The sequence below is a fragment of the Cupressus sempervirens genome, chromosome 7 (genome assembly GCF_028749045.1).
Source record: "Cupressus sempervirens isolate cs-2001-9-10 chromosome 7, ASM2874904v1, whole genome shotgun sequence".
Classification (NCBI taxonomy): domain Eukaryota; kingdom Viridiplantae; phylum Streptophyta; class Pinopsida; order Cupressales; family Cupressaceae; genus Cupressus; species Cupressus sempervirens.
The window spans coordinates 316,308,324-316,331,421 of NC_143124.1; the positions used below are offsets into that span (position 1 = coordinate 316,308,324).

The 23,098-nt window shown below is 32.6% G+C and overlaps 1 protein-coding gene across 1 annotated transcript; it reads left to right on the forward strand.

Moving 5' to 3' along the window:
- Positions 1-1,163: 1,163 nt before the first annotated feature.
- LOC149546691 (protein DETOXIFICATION 27-like) lies at positions 1,164-22,211 on the forward strand. The gene is made up of 9 exons (XM_089794034.1): positions 1,164-1,194; positions 3,425-3,864; positions 3,951-4,030; positions 4,212-4,271; positions 4,376-4,614; positions 5,020-5,142; positions 5,281-5,366; positions 21,764-21,831; positions 21,983-22,211. The coding sequence occupies exons 1-9, from the start codon at positions 1,164-1,166 to the stop codon at positions 22,209-22,211; spliced, it is 1,356 nt and encodes a 451-aa protein (XP_089650160.1).
- The last annotated feature ends 887 nt before the right edge of the window (positions 22,212-23,098 follow it).

Sequence of the window (23,098 nt, forward strand, 5' to 3'; positions counted from 1 at the left end):
TAATCTAGACAGACGGTGTTCATTGTGGACATATTTTTTGATGGTATAATATTTGATGGAAATGACATGTTGAGTAAGACATTTTCTATAAAAATGAGTTCATGATTTGAGATGTCTATGTTGGGTGAAATAAAATATTTTATTGGACTACAAGTCTATCAAATAAAGAAAGGCATATATATGTGGCTTATCCAAGTATATGAAAGAAATCTTAAAAACATTTGGATTGGAGTGAAATTATCAAAAGAAGATGCAATTGTTGAGGTGAATTAGACTAAATAGAAATCAATGATTGGTAAATTACAATATGTTGGAGATAGTACACCAGCTATTATAGTTGTTGTTTAAATTGTTGCAAGGTTCATCTAATCCAAAGGAGATAGATACATCATGTGTGAAAAGGATATTCATATATCTTAAAGGAACTAAAGATTATGGCCTATGGTATGAAGACAACAATGTATTTAATATTAAAGTCTCAAAAGATGCTAATACGACTGGTAATATTGATGAAATAAAAGGAACAAGTGGTAGAGATTTCATTCTAGGAGAAAGATCGATAACATGGACAAGAAAGAAACAAAGATGTATTTCCCAATCTATTTTTGAAGCTAGATATATTGCTGCTACAATCAATTGTTCAAATATTGTATGGATTGAAAATTTAATGGAAGACCTACAAGAAAAGCTATCTATTGCTGTTACTATTTGTTGTCATGATACTAGTGCAATAAATATTTGAAAAAAATATGATGATGTATGAAACAAAGAATATATCAATAAAGTATGATTATTTGATGGATGAGTACAAGAGAAACAAGTAAGGATTGAATATGTGAAGTCTAATGAACAAATTTATAATATATTTTAAAAAAACATTACCAAAGGATAGTTTTGAGTATCTAAGAAGTAGAGTAGAGCTCCCGACCGTATCCAAAATTCACTAGGTGAAAATGCATGTCGCATCAATTAATGGATGAATTGTAATATTTTGAGGAGGTGATAGAAAAGTTCACACTTTAGGAACATTTATGAAGTTGTGAAGATAATAGTGATGAAGTTGATTTATATTGTACATGCAAGGTACAAGGATAGCTACAAGGTTTTGTAAGTTTCGTATTGAAATTTATAATGTCCTTTGGCATTACTCTCAAAGGCGGATAATGTATACAAAAAAGGAGAGCATGTATAAAGGTAATAATGTACTAAAGAGAGAGAATATGAAGGGAGAAGAAATAATGAAGAAGAAGATGAAGAAGTCAAAAGAATGCTAAATAGAATGAGACCATATCCTATTGGGGAGCTATGCCAAAAAAGATTATTGTTGCTACTAAGATACAAACAGAGCTATAGAGATCTTTTATATCAAATCAAAGAGTTGAAAAGTCGTATTGTTGAAAATACATATATTTTATTATCCTACATAATTTTTTGTAATGTTAAATCTTATGTTATAAGTTTCCATCAATGCTAATGGGGGAGATTAGTAACCCTAACTAATAATGTAATAGGTAATGCTGCGAAAGTATGTAAAAGAGTTATATTAGTCATATTGTCATTGATGTCAAGTCTTTGTTGGCTAGACATTATGAAAAATCAATAGACTACTATATCATTTGATTGATGAAGACATTATTAATAAGTATCATATTCAATGGGTACTTGAATGAGTTGGACAATGATAATTATTATTGGTTTGATTGTTTTACAATCATAAAATATTGTAAAGTATTGAAGAAAAAAGATTAACTAATTGACAAGGTTAATGAAGGTAAATTGTATTCATCAAGTGACTATAGTGTTGACTGAGCAATTTGATAAAGTAGACAGAAATTCAATATTGCCTAAGCAAGTCTAGTATTGATCAAGGGATATATTATTTAGGTGAAACACTATGTTTATCAAATAAATTTCATGACTTATGTAGAAATATAAAAGAAATAAAATAAATTATATGAAAATATATAAATATATAATTTTATAATATTTTTATTTTATGTAAATAATAATGAATATTTTAAATAAATTCAAATATTATTAGATAAGGTCATACTTTTTTTTCTCTTTAATTATTATAAAATATATATTTTATACGTAAAATTATTTATCTATTTGTTTTATAAATTTGACTACTACGATTAGCATTCATTATAAGGGAGTCAAACAAGTGCAAGTGTTAGTTTTTTTAGAGGAAATAGAAGTAAAAGTTTATACAAGATTTCATTTTTGATAGACACTTTAAGAATCATTGAACTTTACATATAGAAAAAAGGTCCATTGATCTTTCTTGTTCATCTGATTATTTTTAATTAATAAAGGAAAGTATATATACTACTTTTAAAGATTATATATTATTGTAGATACTTTACTATAAGTTACTATTATTCCTCTACCTAGTGGTATCTTTGTTTACACTTAATATAAGAGCTCAAAGAAGATTTAATTTAATATGGGCATATCATTTTTTTTTTAAATGTAGCTAGATTAAGAACTTTTCCTTCATCTTTGTAATGTCTATACAAATAAAAAAGGTATTTTGGATTCTTTGTATTGTAATTGTATTTAGAGATTGGCCTTCTTGTTAGTCCCTATCATTAGGCAGGAGACTATAGTTTTTAAGTTGCTTTTTTCTATTAGTTCATGTCTCAAAAATTGTGTAAATTCTAATTAATTTCCTTTATCCTATGGTTTGAGAATGTTTACTATTAAATTGAAATTTTGGATTTTTATTTCTTTTTTCCTATTGGCTATCTCCTATTTTCCTAGTAGTAATTTCTATTTTTTGTTTGAAAAAATAGCGATAAACTTGATTAGTTGTTAGCTAGGTGGAAAATCTCTTAAATATCCTCATAATTGACATTTTGTAAATGCTTAACATGTCTTGTGTGTGTTTTACGCATTTTTCATACATGCATATGGGATAGTTGCATGTATTACACTTACCCTTGCTTAATCTGGGCAGCCATCATTATAGTTTTGGTGGTATAAAATGCTTTGTACTTATTTTCTTTCAATGCATTTGATGATTTACTTGGTGATTGCAAGAGTGATTGTAACATCCTTTTCAATTTTCACTTGTTATTGGGCACATTTTTGATAGAGTTCATACTTTATGAGTTGTTTGGGATATTGTGGTTTTAATGTGTATTTATCTATTTGGCAAGTCATTTCTTCACTTTGGAGTACTAAATATGATACATAAGAAATGTACAATGAATTTATCTTCATATACTTCATTTGTTGTGCTATATTATATAGATGTATGCAATTTCCATGGGTGTAGGCTGAAAAATATTGTGTTAGTTGTGGTGTCTCTATGTGAAACATGCAAATTATTTGATGATGATGTATTGGCTTAGTATTTTTAAGTTTTTGCAAAATTTATTTCTTCCTCTGTCTATATATTTTCCTCTCTATTTTGAAGCTTCCTCTCCTATTCTCAAGTTGCTCGGGAAAATAGATGATATAGCTGAACTAATAGGCAAAGTGGCCATCTTGTGCATCCCCATGCATTTTGCATTGGTTCTTTGGTGGATGATTTCTTGGTTTCTCCAAGCCCAATTAAAAAACATGATCATTGCCTACACCAGAACTGTGGCTCTCATTCTCCATGTTTTGGTGAGTTCAGTGTTTACTATAAAGCTTGAATGGGGCCTTGCATGTGCAGTTGCATCAATGAATTTAACATGGTGTTTCCCTTCACTTGCCCTATTTCTCCATGTTATATGTGTTGGGTGTCCCTTTACATGGAAAGGATTCTCCTTGGATGCATTCTCTCATCTTTGGTCGTACCTCAAGTTGTTAGTGAGCTCAAGAATCATGCTATGGTATTTGGGCTCTTATGGATTAATCTTTCAAGTTTATGTTATTGAGATTTTTTTGAGCTTTCTTCTAATTCCTTATGTTGTCCAATTTTAACTTGTGTCTTATGTTTCTTGAACAACGATAAGGTATGGTATATGAGATTGATATTACTACTCACATTCAAGCTCCAAAACTTTGAAGTAGCAGATGACTCTATTTCCATTTGGTATGGAATCAACAAATAGTTTCATTAATGGTTTCGGGTTTATAATAATTTACTTTGTTTCATAACTACTCATTACCCTAAACCCTAAATTCCCACAATACTTGATATAATCATCTCTGATTGGTCCAAAAGAACCTTTCAATTTCAAATACTACTAATAATTTATAATTTATGTTTTCATTAAGACTATTAATAAGTGGGAGTTTATGAATCCCATAGAAAAGTTCTTATTGGCTCCAAGTGAGTGTACACTAGTCTAAGCAACAATCTTAGTGGGCACTGAATATAAAATTTGTCTTTCAATTAACTATTGTTTTTTCATTTTTATGAATACATATAATGCAATGTGAGGGTGTCCAATGAGCTTGGAGCTAGAAACGGGAAAGCAACCAGATTTTTTGCAATTCTATCAGCAATGACTTCTCTTGTGATAGGAATTGTGATTTTTTTTATCCTTATTATATTTTGCAACAGTTTTGCTTCTTTATTTGCAAATAGTGCCACCATTCAACAAGTTGTTTCAGAACTGGCACTCTTATTAGCTTTCACCATTCTTCTCAACAGTGTGCAATTAGTCGTCTTAGGTGAACAAGCATAACATGTATGTTTAAGCTTTAGTATTTATTTATTTATTTAGGTAGGTGGTTATTTTTACATTTTTTAAAATTTGGTTTTAAAATTAGTTTTTAGTGTTTTTTTTGGGTTAAGAGTTCATCTCATTTTAGTTTTAAGAAGTTATAATGAAACAATTTGGGATCATCGGGACTTATTTTTAAAATTACTAGGAAGCATTATTTTTCCAATCCAAAAAACTGCTATAAATGATAATTTTTCAATTGTAGTCAAAATGAACATTCCCCTCTAAATAGTTTGGAAAATAATAAAGAAGATTTAAAATTAAAAGAATCTATATGTTTTTGTTTTCTTATGTTTTCTACTTATTCTTAATACATCGTCTTATTCAACCAGTGAATTCTTTGTGTATTAAGGTGTGGCAATTGGAATAGGAAAACAACATATTATTCCTTATGTGAATGTCATATCGCAGTTTGTAATTGGAGTGCCATTGGGAGCTATTCTTGACTATCTATTTCATTTGGGTGTTAAGGTGGGCATCATTAAAATTTTGAAATTTCTTTGTGAAGATAATAATTTTGTAAATTAGTATTGATAAAACATAGATCAATACACTATAAAATTAAATCCTAACAGAAATATCACAAGTCTTGTATGGTGTAATACATGGCAAGGAATATGGGTGGGAATGTTGTATGGAATAGCAGTTCAAACAGCTGTAGTTTTATTCATTCTATTCCGAAGTGATTGGAATCTAGAGGTGATTCATCTCTTTAATCAAAAAATAATAATTAGTGAGACAATATTACAAATTAAATTTTTTTTTTTATCAACTTTTGTGTGATTGTGAAGAGGCAACACTTGGCACAACTCATGTTAAAATGTGGTCATCTTCATGTTTTATGTATTTTATTGTGCCAGTTGAAAGTTTTAAATATTAATTAATGCATTCATTACCAAGTAAATTTGCAAGTTATTGTGAAGTATTATCATTTTTTATTTTTTAATAAATTCTTCTTAAAGTTATTTTTTTTTAAGAAATCAAATTTCTTTAAAAAAAAATTAAAGTTTAATTTTTTTTAAAGATATTTCAAATAGTTATTTAAGATATAGTAATTTCAATATTGTTATATATTTTTAAAAATTAATTATAGTAATGAATTAATAATAATAAAATTAATCCATTATTTTAAATTAATCTAAATAATGTACGATATGTCACCCAATCATAAATTCTATTTAGAGTACATAGTTTCTCTATCATGTGTTTTGCATGTGTAGCTAGTAGGAAACTCTTCTACAAGATAGATTTCCCAAAAATATCTTCTTCATATTGCTCTACTCATTGTGCAAAGTCTCCATTTTCTTTTTTCATTATTTCTGTTTGATGCACTTTTCATGTGATTTTAGTACTTTAGGTAACCTTAAAGGATAAAACATGAACCCTAAGAATTTGCATGTTTTTATTATTATTTTTGGATGTATTCATGGATAGGGTTGTCAATTTAATTCATTCAACTCTAGATCCTCCTCATCACACCAATTTCCATTTCAATCATGTCTGAAAGAATACAATTTGTGGAACTATGAGGGTTTTCTTGTTAGAATGTTTTTAGTCATACAGTCATGTGAGTTGTCATGCCCCAACCTCAACTGCCTAAATCGTTGCCATTAATGACATCATTGTTCTATATGAGCTCAATAGCTCAACTCAAATATAATAGGGTATATTATTCAAAAAAATACTTTAATGATAGTTATTTCCTTGACATTTGATTGGCATGAGGAAAACGGGTAATTTTTTTACTAGCAAAGAAAAAAGATCTATATTTAGATTCACTCCAATTCTAATAATTAGTTTTAAAGAGTTTGTCTTTGCACTCATATAATTTAAATATTATTCCTCAAAACATCTCTTTTATATCCATGCTAAGGTAGGTTTTTAAAAAAAATTCGAACTCCACTGTCATATTAGAGAGATATTTTCTTCATTCGGCAAGGTTTAGATGCATCCCAATATAGTTGAAGATTAAATGTTTGTATTATCATATACGACACTGCTATTTGTGAATTTCAAAGTCAATTTATTTGTTGAGGGAGTAGGAGTGAAAGAGTTAGTCAAGTTGAAGGTGGGCAGAGACAAAGAAAACTAAAATACAATAAGAAATCTTAATATTATTGCTTCTCTGCCTTATGATTACATCCATTACAATGACCTTTGTTTATAGAGGTCTAAGAAATATATAAAACCACACACATTCATGGTAGGAAGGATCTGGAATTCATCAGTCAAAAAACACATGTAAAAAATGGAAAGAAAACAATGTACATGGAAGGGCCATGGGAACGTTCCATATTAAGTGTGGTAGTTGAGATATTATGTTGGAAAATCTAGATTGTCAATAGCGGTGAAAATTACCAGATGCCAACACTCCCCTCCAATTTCTACCATTAATTACATCAAAGTTTACAATATTCATTTGGTCTCTTAAATATTCAAATTGTTCTTGTTCTAATGCATTTGTAAATATATCTGCTAATTGATCTTTGGATATACAATACTCCAAGCTAATTTCTCCATTATTGACCAATTCTCAAATAAAATGATATCTAGTATCAATGTCCTTTGTCCTCTTGTGAAAAGCATGATTCTTTGACAATGCCATGGTGGATTTGTTATCACAATAGATTGTAGTAGACTCATCTTGCTCATTCATTAGATTTTTCAAGACTCTTTGCATCCATAATGCTTGACATGTTGTTGATGTATCAGCTACATCTTCTACTTCAACTAAAGAAATAGTCATGATAGGCTACTTCTTTGATGCCCTTGCCACAATACCTATTCCAAGATGAAATGCATATCTAGATGTACTCTTTCTATCATCAATACTTCCTACAAAGTCATTGTCAGTATATCCAACTAGCTAAAAATCATCTGAAGAAGAATACATAATGCCATAATTTAGAGTCCCTACAATATATCTCAATATTCTCTTTGCTTCTTTCCAATGTGAGTTCTTAGGTGAATCCATAAATCTAGAAATTACACTCACTACATAAATAATATCAGGCCTAGTTGTTGTAAGATACATCAAACTACTAATGAACTTTCTGAATTGAGTAGAATCAAGTTTAGTCTCATCATCTTCTCTTCTTAATTTTGTGCCCATTGTCATAGGTGTAGAGACTGGACTATAATTTACCATTCTAAACCGTATGATAACATCTTGTGCATATTTATTTTGACAAATAAAAATACCCTTATCATTTTGTGTTACTTGAATACCAAGAAAATATTTCATCAAACCCATATCTATCATCTCAAATTCTTTCTTCATTTTTGATTTAAACATATCAATGGAAAGATTACTAGTAAATATCAAATCATCAACATACAAGCAAACAATCAATATTTGACCTTTCTTATTAACTTTGGTGTATAGTGTTGGCTCACTAGTGCTTCTATTAAATGCTTTCTTAATCATATATGAATCAATTCTACTATACCATGCCCTTGGTGCTTGTTTCAACCCATAGAGTGTCTTCTTCAACCTATAAACCTTGTGTTCGTGTACTTTGATTTCATAACCTAGTGGTTGTTGCACATAAACTTCTTCTTCCAAATACATATTTAAGAAAGTTGATTTTATATCCATTTGATAAACTATCCATTTGTTTTGAGCTACAATAGCTAGTACCATTCTAATAGTATCTAATCTACCTACGAGTGCAGAAGTTTCATTATAATCAACTCCATATTCTTGCGCAAACCCTTTAGCTACTAATCTTTCCTTATATTTATCAACTTCTCCGTTTTCCTTATACTTAGTTTTATAAACCCATTTTACACCTATGCATTCTTTATTCTTAGGAAAATCAACTAGTTCCCATGTATCATTTTTATCAATAGATTCTATTTCTTCATGCATTGCATTAATCCATTGTTTTTCCTTTATTGCATCTTGAAAATATATAGGATCTTGAGAAAATAAAGCAAAATATGATAGTAAATGTATTTTTTCCCCTTGTTCATAAATCTCTTGCAAAATTTTAGTTTTATTATTCTTAATCTTTGATCTCAATGATGCAAGTGTAGGATTAGAGTCATTACTTACTTGTGGACTAGAAGATTCTCCTTACCCATCTTCTATTTGTGTGTTATCTCCATGTGTACTTCTTGAAGGAGTTCCCCCTTGCTCATTTGTTTGATCTACATCATTCTCTTGGTCTTTTTCTTCTTGGTCATGAAATAGTATTGGAGTTGTGCTTGTAACTGTCTTGTCTATATTGCCATCCAAAGATTCTTCTTCTTTGAACATAACATCTCTACTTATAATGAATTTTCTAGTTATAGGATCAAACAATTTATATGCCTTAGATTGTTAATCATAACCAATAAAAATACATTTGTCACTCTTATCATCCAATTTACTTCTTGTTTCTTTAGGAACATGTGCATATGCAATAGAACCAAACACTCTAAAATGAGAAATACAATCATGCTTATCACGCCATGCTTCTTGTGGAATCTTGTCTCTTACAATCTTTTTTGGACTCCTTTTCAAGATATAAATGACACAAGGTACTACTTCTGCCCAATATTCATTTGGTAAATTCTTACCTTTCAACATGCTTTTCTCCATCTCCATTATTGTTTGATTCTTTCTTTCGGAAACACCATCCTACTGAGGTGTGTAACTTGCAGTGAACTATTTCTTTATTCCATGATGCCTGCAATAATCCAAAAACTCATTTGAAATGTGTTCTCTAATGAAGTATTATCATGTTTGTTCAACCTGTATTCATGGTTATGTAATGTCCCAAACAACCCATCAATAGATAATTTTGACAAATCCTTAGATTCCTCAATTGCCACAACAATATTATCAAATTTAATAGGCAAGCTTCTTAAGATCTTTTCTACAATTTTTTCATCCATTAGCTCATCACCATTCAACATTTTTTGATTAACAACATTCATAACTCAAATTAAAAATTGCTCTACTGACTCAAAATCTTTCATTTGGAGGTTTTCAAAATATCTTATTAATGACTGCAATTTAGATACTTTTACCTTGTTTATGCCTTGATATGTTGTGTCAGGGATCACCCATGCTTGCTTGGCTATTATAGGTCCATTAATCCTTGCAAGAACAATGTCATCCAAACCTTGTTGAATAATATGAAAATCATATTTTTTACTATTTTATATTGAGTTCATCATTTTGATCTACAATTAATAAGGATTTATCCAATGGCTCTACAAATCCATTTACTACAATCTCCAATGACTCTTGGGAATGAAATATTGTTTTCATTCTAAATGCCCAATGATGATAATTCTTGCCAAAAAATATTAGAATCATAAATTGATTCATGCTTGATGCCATACTTTAAAACAAATACCTTTTTTCTTCAAAAAAACTTGAATTTCTAAGTAGGTCAGAAAAATCAATTATCTCAATTAAAAATTATGATCTCCAACTTCTTAGAAAACTAATCACTTGAAATAAAATGCAGCTCATAAGCACACACTCACAAAAATGCCTCAACTTCAAAAATAAAATGCAATACCTTACTGTTGGATTGATCTCATATGTCTTCCAAAAATCATTGAGAATTATCCCATTAAGAATTAACACCACTTTAAACTCACAACATACCTTTCTTGCATCAGCAATCTCTTTTTTAGCTCCACAATCTGCCTAGACTGTAACTCCAAAATCTAACTGGGCTTTGATACAACTGTGAAGGTGGGAAGAGATAGAGAAAACTAAAACACAATAAGAAATCTTTATATTATTTCTTCTTTACCTTATGATTACATCCATTACAATGACCTCTATTTATACAGCTCTAAGAAAGATCCAGAACCATGCACATTCATAGTAGGAAGGATCTAGAATTCATCAATCAAAAAACACATGTAAAAAGTGGAAAGAAAACAATGTACATGGAAGGGTGGTGGGAAGGTTCCATATTAAATGTGGTATTTGAGATATTATGCTAGAAAGTCTAGATTTTCGATGGTGGTGGAAGTTACCACATGCCAACACAAGTAGCTCGATATGCTAAAACTAAACATTATAGCCAAACTATTAATCTAGCATGTGTTGTTGAATTGGAAAATTGTGGTTTGTAGGAAAAGATCACTAAGTTTACCTTGGTAGTACCCCTACGTGGACCCATTTCCAGGTAACTTTGTAAAACTAAAGGTTTTAAATGAAACTTTTACATATAAATGATTTGTGATTTGTGAGATATTATTTTAGATAAATTAGATGCTACTTCACTCTTCCTCTCTGCAAGATAAATTAGATATTTAGTGGAATTTTTTTGGAACACTTGTTATCTAGTATGTATACACTTTAGAATTATGGGAAAATATCCTTTTAACTAAGCCCAATTTTCTATTTAAAAGTTTGATTTATTGTTGATAGATGTTTCATGACCGATTTTACAAACTTAAAAGCATGGTGTTGTTTTTTGGCTACAGAAGCAACATAATATGAAGTTGAGATGAAATATTATTGGAATTAAATGAGGTTTTTTGCATAATATAGTTAATGAATAGAAGGAGATGTTTCTTTTATACTTTGTATTGAAGTGACATGTTAAGTTGAATGATATGGAGACAATTTAGCTATTTTTTTGTCTTTAAGTTGAACAAGCTCAACTTTGTTCCTTTTGCCAAATGTCAAATGCTATCGTTTTATCTTTCTTATTCATATATTTTATTTACTTCAAATAAAATAAAATCCACCATATGTATGTGTAAAATTATGGTTATAAATAATTTTTTCTTGCATCAAATAAAATAGTCCAGTATTGTTCCTATTTATTCATTTAAATTGTTCAAATACATTAAAAAATTTGCACATCCTTAAAATTTAAACTATTTACTGAAAATAATATTTACTAAAAATTTAAACTATTTACAAAATTTATTTTATAATCTAAACATTTTCATCTATTTTAAATTAGAAAATTGAATTTTTAGATTAGAAAATTAAATAAAAATTTAAAACTTTAACTAGTACTAAATATTTTTTCATTGATATCAAAGGCTTCTGCATTTATGAAACAACTTTTCATAGATATCAAATGTTGCTACTTTTTTTAAACAATGTTTCTTGTTCTGAACGTCTCTATTCTTGTAAATGAAATCAAAAGTGGTTTAGCAATTATTCTAGCAGATATGAGAATTAATATCCAAGAAGAGGTTCACACATATTATTGAGTACTCAAATGTTTATAGACCATTATTGTTGAATCCCTATATTTTCTTAATAAATTTGTAAACCATGCATAGTCAAAATGATTTTGTTAGTAAACCAAAACTATCTTGGCATTTATTTGGTTTCATGTTTATGTTACACTAATCTTAGTCTATGTCAGAGTTTTTCTCCAAGGCTAAGTATGTCTAATATTTGTTTTGTTAACATTGCATTAATCTCTAAATTTTCTATTTCTATACATTTGAGCATTGATTGGTAGAGTTTTTGAATGCATAGAGTGATCACATATTGCACACATCATCAGCTAAAATATTCCACTTCTAAGAATGATAGATAAACCTAGTTTTTGAGTTGCTTCCTTTTATTCTAGGGTAAAAGCACAAAGCTAAGTCATGTTTTAGGTTGAATTATTAGAATGACAAAATTTGAGTATTTCTATCTAAAATTATTATTATTTTAAACATATGGTCTAGATAAATTCATTCTAGCTAAGTTATATATGGCCTCACACTTTGTTGGAATTTCTTAATGGAAAGAATGCTTCTGAGAGACAGGGGGGGCGGGGGTGGTGAATTAGAAGTACTAGCTTTTAACCTATTTTTCACAAACCCTTAATAACATAATATTGAAATGAACATGTGCATGCATTTCAAGATTAAGCAATTATGAAAAACACATTTGCATCACCACATAACACTTGAAATTTTGGTAACCCAGAAACCCTCCAAAATACAAAGGTAAAACTAGGGTGGGTATGATACCCACAAAATTACTACAACAATAATGTTTAACCACTTTTGATGGTCTTCCCTGTTAAAGGCTTTACATTGTATCAATAGTGACTTGGTTAAAGGATTTAAAAATACTTTACATGAAGTGTTACCCTATTAAAGGATTTAATCACCTATTTAAAGGATCTATAAAATAGTTGTTAAGCTAACCTATCACCATAGGGTTTTCTTTTCTAATACAATTGCTAGAGAGTATTAGGTATAATAAACCTGATAGCTTACAATCCTTTGATTGCTAAATGCAGGCACTTGATCTGCTTTCTCTGATCTTGATCCTCTGAGATCTAATACTCTTTACTTTGAAAATAGTTTCCATTACACACCCTCATCCATTCACATATACAATGAGATTTAGTCTTCCTTATAAAGACATTTGAAGACTTAGGGTTAGATGTGGATCTATGATCCATATTGAATCTCTATTTCCCTCTCATTCCTTGCACTTTTATTATTGGTTGCATGCCTTCTCCATTTTTCTTATTGGCTACATGTAGATTGCATAGGAAATACAAAAGATTTGATCTTATTATTTTAATCTGTCAAGATTTGTGATATGTTGGCCATGAAAATGGTTTGCATCTGAGTTATTGAAGTTACAAACTCATATGTGTATTCTATGTTACTCAGCACTTACTGATTCCAGATGCTTGACACTTATAACAAACTGGCTTACTCAGCTCCTGTTGCATTTCTATATTTCTCGGCATCATCTGTGACTCAACACTCAAATATCACTCGGTACTTGTATCATGGTCGGCACCTAAAGTCATTCAACACTTGATCTTGACTCAGCACCTAATCTTCACTCGGCACTTGAAAGCTGCTCGGCACCTAAAGATCACTCGGCACCTATTGGATTTCCTAACTCGGCTCATGTTGTGGCTTGGCATACGTAGTGTGCTCGGCTCCAATGTAGAAAATGGTTAAGTGTATTGGCACTCAAATGTCAAAATCATTCTAAGACTAACAATCTCCCTCTTTGAAATGAGTGACAAAACTAATTAACTGACCTTATGAGTACATTCACTAATCTACTCAGTATACATACAAAGGTTTTAAAACCTTGATCAAAATTTTGTAACTTACAATATATACCTCAAAATTATTGTAACTCTCCTTGAGTTGATTGTGCCATAATCTGTGCTTTCTTGGTAACCAAAATTTTATGTTGTATATCATGCTCCCCTTTTATCTTGTCTCCCCTTATTAACTTGTCTCTTTGTCTCCCTCATTCATCTTGTCTTCCCCATTCATCTCGTCTCCCCCTTTTTGACACTTATATCAAAGGGTTTTAAGGGTTAAGACCATATTTTTCCAAAAATATGTTGTTTACCTCCATAATCATCCTGGGAATTGCATCCCAATTATGCAAAGCAATTTTCAATGACTTGTGTTGGATGGCAGTCTCTGTAGCAAGGTGAATAAGTCCTTCTGAAGTAGAAAGATTAGGATATTTCTTGAGAAAAATTTCAACATAGAACTATTCTTTATGGAGTACTTCTAAATGTGGGGTAATGGAGGATTGGAGATGTATCAACTTTACCTTGATGGTGGCCTCTTCTGCTATTAATACAGCTATTTCTTTCTGAGTGTGAAGCTTTTGAGAAAAATGCTTCTCACTTTGAGCTGGGTCTTTTGGTAGCTACATGCTTGAAATATTAAAATTCCTCTCCATGCTCATTATCTTTTGGCTTATCTCCTATGTGAAGTATGAAAAGTCACACAACTTTTTGTACAATGAGAATATGTTCTCAAGTACCTTTTTCACTTTGTCTATTACCTTTGCCAATTCAACCTATGAAAGTGCAATTTCACTAGATATTTTCTCATTAACTTTCCCTTGAAATTTTATTTCAAACCATTCCATAAGTTTTACATTTTTCTCTTGGTCTGCATTTGTCACCTAGTCAACAATATCTGTCAATTGTTCCGTGATATGCTTTGACTCATCTAGTGACTGCAAATTGAAGGCATCCATAAAGATGTCTTTAATCTCATGCAGTGCTTGCTTTTGTTTATACTCCTTCCTAAGTATCTCTTGCCTCTTTCTTCTATTTAATGCTTCCTGCACCTCATTGATTTGATCAATGCTTTTTTTTTTTGAGTCATAACTTGGTATGACTATTTCCTCATCTGATTCAGGATCTCCATAGTGAAGTACTCTTGCAACTTTTGTAGAACTTGATCTCGGTGCTAATATTTGCAGTGGCTATTGTGAAGGAGTCCCTGAGGTAGGAAAATTTATCAATGTTTGTATTGCCCCTTTCTCTTTAGGGGTTTCCTCTATTTTCTCCTCTTGTTGTCTACCTTGATCAATTATAGTAATTTTAGGAAGTGCACCTTGTGTTTGTGCTATAGGATCAGATGTAATAGTTTGTCCTGTTTGTTTTACTTCTTTGTCTCCTACTTCACTCAGCTTTTGTACTGTGGTGTCAACTATGCCTAGTGAAATAAATGTTGGCATTTGAAGTTGACCACTAGTAGCTGTAGAGATGAAGGAAGGTGGTTCTTGTGGATTCCCCTTATATCTAACTATTTTTTCTACTAGTTTTTGTAATTCATTCATACTGACCAATACTGGATCTATACCTAATCTTGCTTGTTGTGTGGATTGGTCAAGGATGCTTTTGAGATCCTCTATAGTTAATGGATTGATGTTTTGAGCAAAAGTGGCAGGAACATCCTGTACAGTTATAGTTGTTGCAGGTGTGATGGGTACATGAGGAGGGCTAGACAGTGGCAATTGTGTGTCTTGCACACTCTGGTCTTTTTGCTACTCTTGCTTAGGTATTGCCATTTCATCTTGCTTTTGTGTCTCCTCTATTTCTTTCTCCTCTCCATCTTTCTTTTCTTCTCCCTTCTTCTCTTCTTCTTCTTTCTTTTCTTCTTCCTTCTTTTCTTCTTCTCCTTTCTCTACTTTTGTCTTCTCTTCTCTCTTTTTTCTTCTCTCTTTTGGCTGAGTTGTAGTTTCTTCCTTATATTCTTCTTTAAGAAAATCTTCAATCTTTCTGTGCAAATTCTTCCATGATTTTTTTGTTCTTTGTAAAATTTCTTTCATTTTGTTTTGGAGAATGAAGAATTCCCTATCCTTAGGTGTAAACCTAGTATTATGCCTTTTGACTGCTTTCTCTATCTGTTCCTTAGTCAAATCAGGCAGTATGATTTCTAGGATTAATTCTCTCATCTCCTTCTCCATTTTCAAAGAAAAATGCCATATGTCTTCTACAATTTTAGATAGTTCATTTGGCAATTGTCTGTCTAGTTCAAGAGGAGTATACTTGAACTGTGCCATCATTCCATAAACTGATTCTTTTATTCTATTTTGTTCATCTTTAGTGAACTTATTGAAATCAACTTTATTTATGTTTCTTAAGTCTACATTTCCAATCTTTTTACATAATGTGTCAACTGAAAAATGGCTTACCTTTTCAGATTGATCTTCTTTATTAGTATCAGGTTGAGCCACATATTTTCTTCTTTTCTTTGGCTCTTCATATGTCTTCTTGATTGTTTTCTTCTTTGTAGCTTCCTCTTTAGCTTTTTGTGTGGAGGCACTTGTTGCAGATTTGGTTGTTGGCTTTTGTGGTGATGGCATGGTAGTTTTCTTTGGTTTTGGCTGAGCTGGACGCTATTTTGTTGCCTTTCTTTTCTTTGGTTCAGCTTTAGTTGGTGCTTCCTTGGCTTCTTCTTCCTCAACACCTTCCTCCTTATCTTTACCTAGGCCTTGAGTTAATTCCATTTGGCCTTGCTCTTGTTCATCCTCTTCATCATCATTGCCATCATCATCTTCTTCTTATGCTTCAGCCTCTATTCCTTCACCAAATTTCTTCTTAATTTTATTCATCAATTTATCTTTCTTTTTCAATGTGGACGCAGTCTTTAACTCCATATTTATCTTTGACCTTACTACATCATAAGTGCCAAGGTGTGGGGCACTCTTATCTATCTCTTCTACCAATAATGAAATTATTGGTCCAGATGCTTCATCTATGTTGATCTCATAACCAAATGGGCTTAGCCATCTTACACTTGGAATTATTGCTTGGATATAGGTAAAATCAATATCAACTAAAAAAAATATATCATTAGTATGTTTTTCCAATAAGGAAATTGGTATTCTTACCTTTTGCTTCATGGATTTCTTGAAATAATCAAAATAGCTTGTCATCAGGGTATCAAAATTGTCTCCCATTTGTTCTATATATTAATTAATTTGGGCTATGATAGTTCTATCATTTCTCCATGTAACTTTTCCAAAAGAGGGAAATTCATTCTGAACATAAAAGAATATACAAACCAAATTTGCACCAAATTTGCATTGGGCACCCTTTGTCCTTCTTATAGCTACTAGGTTTTCATTAATCTGTTGTAGTTGTAGTTCTGCAAGATCATGATCCTTTTTCACCAATTTGTAACCTACATCTACTACAATACGTGGCACACTATTGGGTCTACTGGATTGATAGAATTTGTGGGCAATAACTCTAATGACAAACTCAACTAGAGGATCCTTAATGGTGTGAATTGTCATTCCTCTTTTCTTCTACTGAGCACCAATGTTCTTTTCAATAACCTCCTTGGATTCACTTCTCAAGGTCTTGAACCAATCTAGGGTAGGATATCTAGTTAGCCTATCAATGATTCTTTTTGTGATCTTGATAGGGACATCTTCTAACTATAGACTACCATCATGAATTCTGCTCAACACAAGTCGGATCCATTCTATCTTAAATATAGTGGGAAAACTCAAAAGTCATGTTAAACCCTTCGTTTAAGCAATTTTGTATTCATCTTTCAAGACTCCATTGACACACAGCTTCGCAAAGGCTTCTCTTATTTCCATATCACCTATGGCTCCTATCTTACAATTGTAGCATCTCCTTACATCTTGAACCATAACAACATTCAGGGGTATGCAAGAAAGGGCTCTAGTGGGATCATTCTTCTATGAAACTTCAAGAATGGGATGAAAATCAGGCTGCCTAACCTCATTAGATACTAGTTGGACTTCAAACAATTCTTTGTCCTGGGTTTTCTTAGAACTTGAAGCCATTTATGCAAACTAGAGTTTCCTTTACATAGAAATATGAAACTGTGTAGCTCGACACAAATGAAAATACCTCAAGATCAATGAAAATGTGTTGTATGAGGTTGTAAACTACTTGGAATACTGGATTCTCTGCTATGAAGTCACTCCACTCTCTTTCTCTTCTTTGCTTCTTGATCATGATGAGGAAAAATAATTGGAATCGCGATAATATACCCTATTTCCTTCGCATTAAATGTTCAACTGCCAACTTGACTTCTGAATGATTTTAACATTACTTGGCTTACACTACATTTCTACTTTACTTGGCTTCCATAGGAGTTACTCAACTCGACATCAGTCATCAACTCGGTCGTTGTTAGGAACTTGGCATGTATTGGAGTTTTATTCAGCATCCAAAGACATCTTGGCATCATCATTTATAAATTTTTTTTTTCTTGGCATCTTGTCTCATGCTTATTTCTTCTTTTCAGTACTTCTTTGTCTTGGGACTAATGTATGATGTAACATTGTATATCAGTCTCATACACTTCTCCTATGCTTAGTTTGATAAAGTGTGATCAATTGACCCATTAGATGAAGTGATCCCTCCACTTGATGTGTTGTACTCATCTTTCTTCTTCCAAGTCTTATTCATTTGTCTTCTTATTTTCTCGACATCAATCTTTTCTTTTCCTTTGTTGGATTCAATTTTCGGTGCTTTGGACCTTGTAAGACAGTTTCTACTAATATGACCAGTTTTTAAGCAGCTGAAACAAGTGGTTTGACTTAGCCACCTACTATAATTTCCTCTGAAGTGTGTTCTTATACAATTTTTAGGGATATGTCTATATTCCTAGAAATAATGATAGCTATACCTGGTTTTACAGTCCCAATGGTAGTGACTTCCATTCCCTTTTGTTTTTGCCGATTGATTTGATGTCCACATAGGCTTTGGTCTGTATTCAAATTCTCTATGTCCATACTTCTTACAATTATGACAATGTCCATCAAATCTTTGTGTCCTTGTGACCTTGGATTTGCAATCTTGTGTCATATGTCCTTGCATGTTGCACTTGTGATAGTAACTCTTGCTTTTGGGTGTGTTTGGATGATTGATTCTTCTACTCCTGTAAACATTTGCAATATGCCCCTTTTTATTACAGTAATGACAAGTGGGTTTAGAATCCTTACCTTTGTCACCTTTTTTCTCAACATTCTTTCATGATTCCCCTACTTCAATGCTGTTGTATCCAAGTCCTGATGTATCATTGGTTGATCTTGGGAATTTCATCAATTGTTCAAAGTACTTGATGGCTTCACTTGACTTGATGAGATTCTCTACTATTACTATTTCTTCTTCTCTATTTAATTCATTCTACATTTTTTCATTTTGCATCCTTAAGGCAGAGATCTCAATATCTTTCATATTGAGTTCATGATAAAGGTTCATCATTTGGGCAAGTGTATCCATCTACATGTTTGAGATCCTTGTTAGTTCAGTACATTTTTCTTCAAGTCTATTTGCAAGATTTCTTTTGTCATCTTCCATCATGACTCTATCGTCAACTGCTCTTTTCTTTTGTTTAGTGATTTCACATAACATTATGGCCTATGATTCATGTTCCATCTTGAGAGATCTTATCTCTTCTACTTGAACTTTGTTTTTCTCCATCAGTTCTACTATTGTTGCATCAAACTCTTTAGTGTCTTCATTGACAAATAGTTTTGTGGTATCTATCCCCTTGTAGTTTATATCATTTTCAGCTATGGCTATATCCTTTCTTCTTTTCAAAGAATTTCTTAGTTCCTCCCTAGCTTCCTCAACTTTGTATAGAGCCGATTGCACATCAATCACTTGATTGTCAATAATCTTCCCAAGTTTGAAGACTTATGTTGGTGTTTGAAAATGTTACCCATTTCCAATTACCCTGATGAGAACAAAGAACATCTAGGGGTAGCTAACTCCCATTTCCAACATGCCCATTCAGACACCAGACCAACTATAGGGCTATACTCCTTCTGCACTTTAGGCTCTGCAAAACCTAGCCGGGTAGACCTATAGATTCTTTATATGGTACAAGTTGTCAAAGCATACACTGAATCTATTATGAAGTAGATAAAAACCCCTTATATCTCCTAGAGACTTAATGCAATAACATAGATCTACAATAGCTGAATGAAAATCTATGGAATGCACAAGCTGAGTGAGGGTTTCACCGTTTTAGCTCTTCAACATAAAATGTAAAGACGTTGATTATTGATGTTGATGTTCAACAAATCATCAACCTTGTGGCAAAACCTAATGATCCTATAACCGATCAGTGCCTAATCCATTGGGAAATTCCATGAATTCAAAACATACATCTGTGACATCAGGATGTATCTCATATACCCAGACATCAGATCTATCCAACCACCTTCTGATTTAGACATCAGTATTCATTCATGTCTCATTCTCACAAAATATCATTCTCAAACAACCAATAACCTTGTTTAAACATATCGAGCATTTACTTGGCCCTTTGGTCCAATAGCAAAATGCATCAAACATATAACCTGAAAGGGATGCAAATGGGTCTCAAATCTTTGTTCCAAACCACATAAGACTTACAGATTGCTGAGACAGGAGACAAGAACCAGAACAAAACTAGTGAAATTGTTGCTCACATGTATTCATTTCCTTGAAACTATACATTCAGATGCATAAAACTAAAACATGAAACAACCTAATATCTCAGAACTATCTATATTATCTCTACAATGTTGTTCACATGAGAGTTCTGCTGAAGAAAATGGTGTCACAGTCATGGAAACATGTCAAAATACTGGAACCAATGGTCTCACACTGCAAAAACTAGAATCGCTAATGGTATCACAGCAATGAACTTATTCTTCCTAGAAACTGGAACCCCCTAAATAGAAGAAAGAAAGAATAATATAGAAGAGAAAGAATTTTCAGATCTGATCTTTACTTGACAAGTGTCCACTTGAAATTCAATCTTCTGGCAACTGAAAAATTTGTCCTTCCTTCCCCATCTTGATCTGATTTGATTTCATCATTAATCTGTAACAAACTTGCAAAATATTCTTGCCTAATGATGAAATCCCTTTACTTGCAAAAATATCTGATTTGCATCAAAATGCTGATAAAACTTGCTTTAACTAACTCAGAGATGCCCCCAGCTGAATTCTCTTTCTCTTCTATGCATATTCAAGCTATTAACTTGCCAAAAATCACAACTAAACTTCTTGGTCTGAAAATGGTTGCAATTCAGGTACCTAAAAGAAAACCTCCTATAGCTTGAGCCATCTACTACCTGTTCAAAAACTGACTTCGGAATCAGATAGTTCATCTTCTCCTAATTCCGGCGATATATAACATCGCCTATCTGGCCTCTTGGAAACCTCCTGAAAATTACTTTGAAATGACTCCACTACTTGAAAAATCAGGTCTGCCATTTGATTTTTTTAAAAATTATAAAAAATTTAAAGATTTTCTAAAGTTCCAGCTTCACATTTAAACCATTTTAAAATTAAAATGAGTCTGACCTTATTTGATTTGAGAAAAATGAATGTGCATTCCTTTTGAGAAAATAATCAAAAATTATTATTTTTCATTACTTTCAATTTTCTCCATTGCTTTTTGAATCTGAGGTCAAACTTAATTTGACCAACTACCACGTGGCATTGTTTTATTGCCTCACCTCTGGATTAGATGCCACATCAGCACCATGGGACCCATGCCACATGTCGCTATCCCACTTTCCCACATTATTTATCCCCCTTGCATCTCCATAATGCGGGATTACGCCGACCGTCAGATCGTGACACATGTCACGATCTGATGCATCCTCACAAGTTTCTCTTGATCGTCACCTCGCCGCCCGCTAGGACCCACTTGCCACGCATCCAAATTTTGCTTTCCTACATTTTTTAAATCGGGTGCAACTTCATATCACGGGGAAGCAAGCACCCATCGATTTCCACCACATGGCGTCATCTCGAAGCATCACTGCCAACTCAGTGCGGCTGTTAATTCATTTAAAATATTGTCTATGTCACCCGACGCTATCTTCCACGTTTAGCTTTGATACAGGGGCCCCACACCTACTCGCCTTCTCAAAAGGCCGGTCCCTTAGGACAACTTAATGGGCAATTGAGATGGTATTTAAAGAATTTAAATTAATATTACCCGGTCAATGCAGGATTTTGTGTGTTTCCTCTGCTCCCTTTTTCTTAATCGTGTAAGATCTTATCTTGAAGCATAGACTGCTTCTTTTCTACAGCTTTGGCATCTTTAACTTTTGAACAACAGCCTCCTTTCCTGCGTGGGTCTTTTCATTTTGTGCATATTGGGAAAATGCTCTTCATACTGCGGGTTTAAGAGCTTGAATTTTTGGTTCTCGCTTTCGGATCCGATCAATGTGACCAGGGTGGCCCCATGCATGGATATAGTCGGGGTGGAAACCATAGTAGATCCAATTCCAGGCACATATCTAGGCACAGTTCTAGATTCATATTCAGTTGGTCTGCAAGCAGAGTGAAAGCACCTGTTGACTCAGTGGACCAAAAGAGCCCCTACCCTAACTATTTCTAAAGGGGCATGGGCACCAGCGGAGGCAGTTACGGGTAAGATGTTAGCAGAGCCAATTCGCCTGTTGGATATTGAATTGGGTGTCCTTTGTTGCAGAACGTGAAATCTTCTTGCTACGGCTATGCCCCGTTTCAAAACTTAGCTGCCCCCTACCCTTTAATGACATCTTCCACTGCAAAACAAGGATGCTTTTACAAAAACATGGGTGCCTCTCAACAAATCGATTCCGCTTCTTTTGCTTTCATGCATGGTGTGCAGGGTTGTCCAATCAAAATGTCAAGCTTCATTTGCAAAAGTTGCAGGCTGCGTTTGGATTTCTCCTCCCCTCTATGCAGCGACTCCTTCCCAAAACGTGAAGCACTCAACATTAAAACAAACAACGGGATACTTCATCATACAAAAAGTAGACAATCTGTTATTAGAGTTACTTGTAGATCAATGTGATTGCATTGGGTTCCAATTTTCAAGTCAATATCTTAAACACGAGCTGGCATCCTCGTCAAGTGTGAAGCGAGCTATTGCCTCTGTCCAGGTGGAAAGGAAACATAGAATCTACATGAAAAGAAAACATTGCTTCGACTCTCGATATTTTATTTTCCTCTATTTACTTTTCTTTCAAATTGCACACAATCCTCATTAGCCTGCTAGAATCAGTCGGACCCCAAAGCGGGTCCAGCTAAGTTTTATTTTAATTTTAAATAGCATACAATTCAAAATAATCCATCAACCTCCTTAACTGACTGGAATCCACTTTGACTACTGATTTATCATTAAAAACTCCTTTTATGATAATTTCGCACAACTGCAAAATTTGTGTCAGGAGGCCTATTGCCTGGC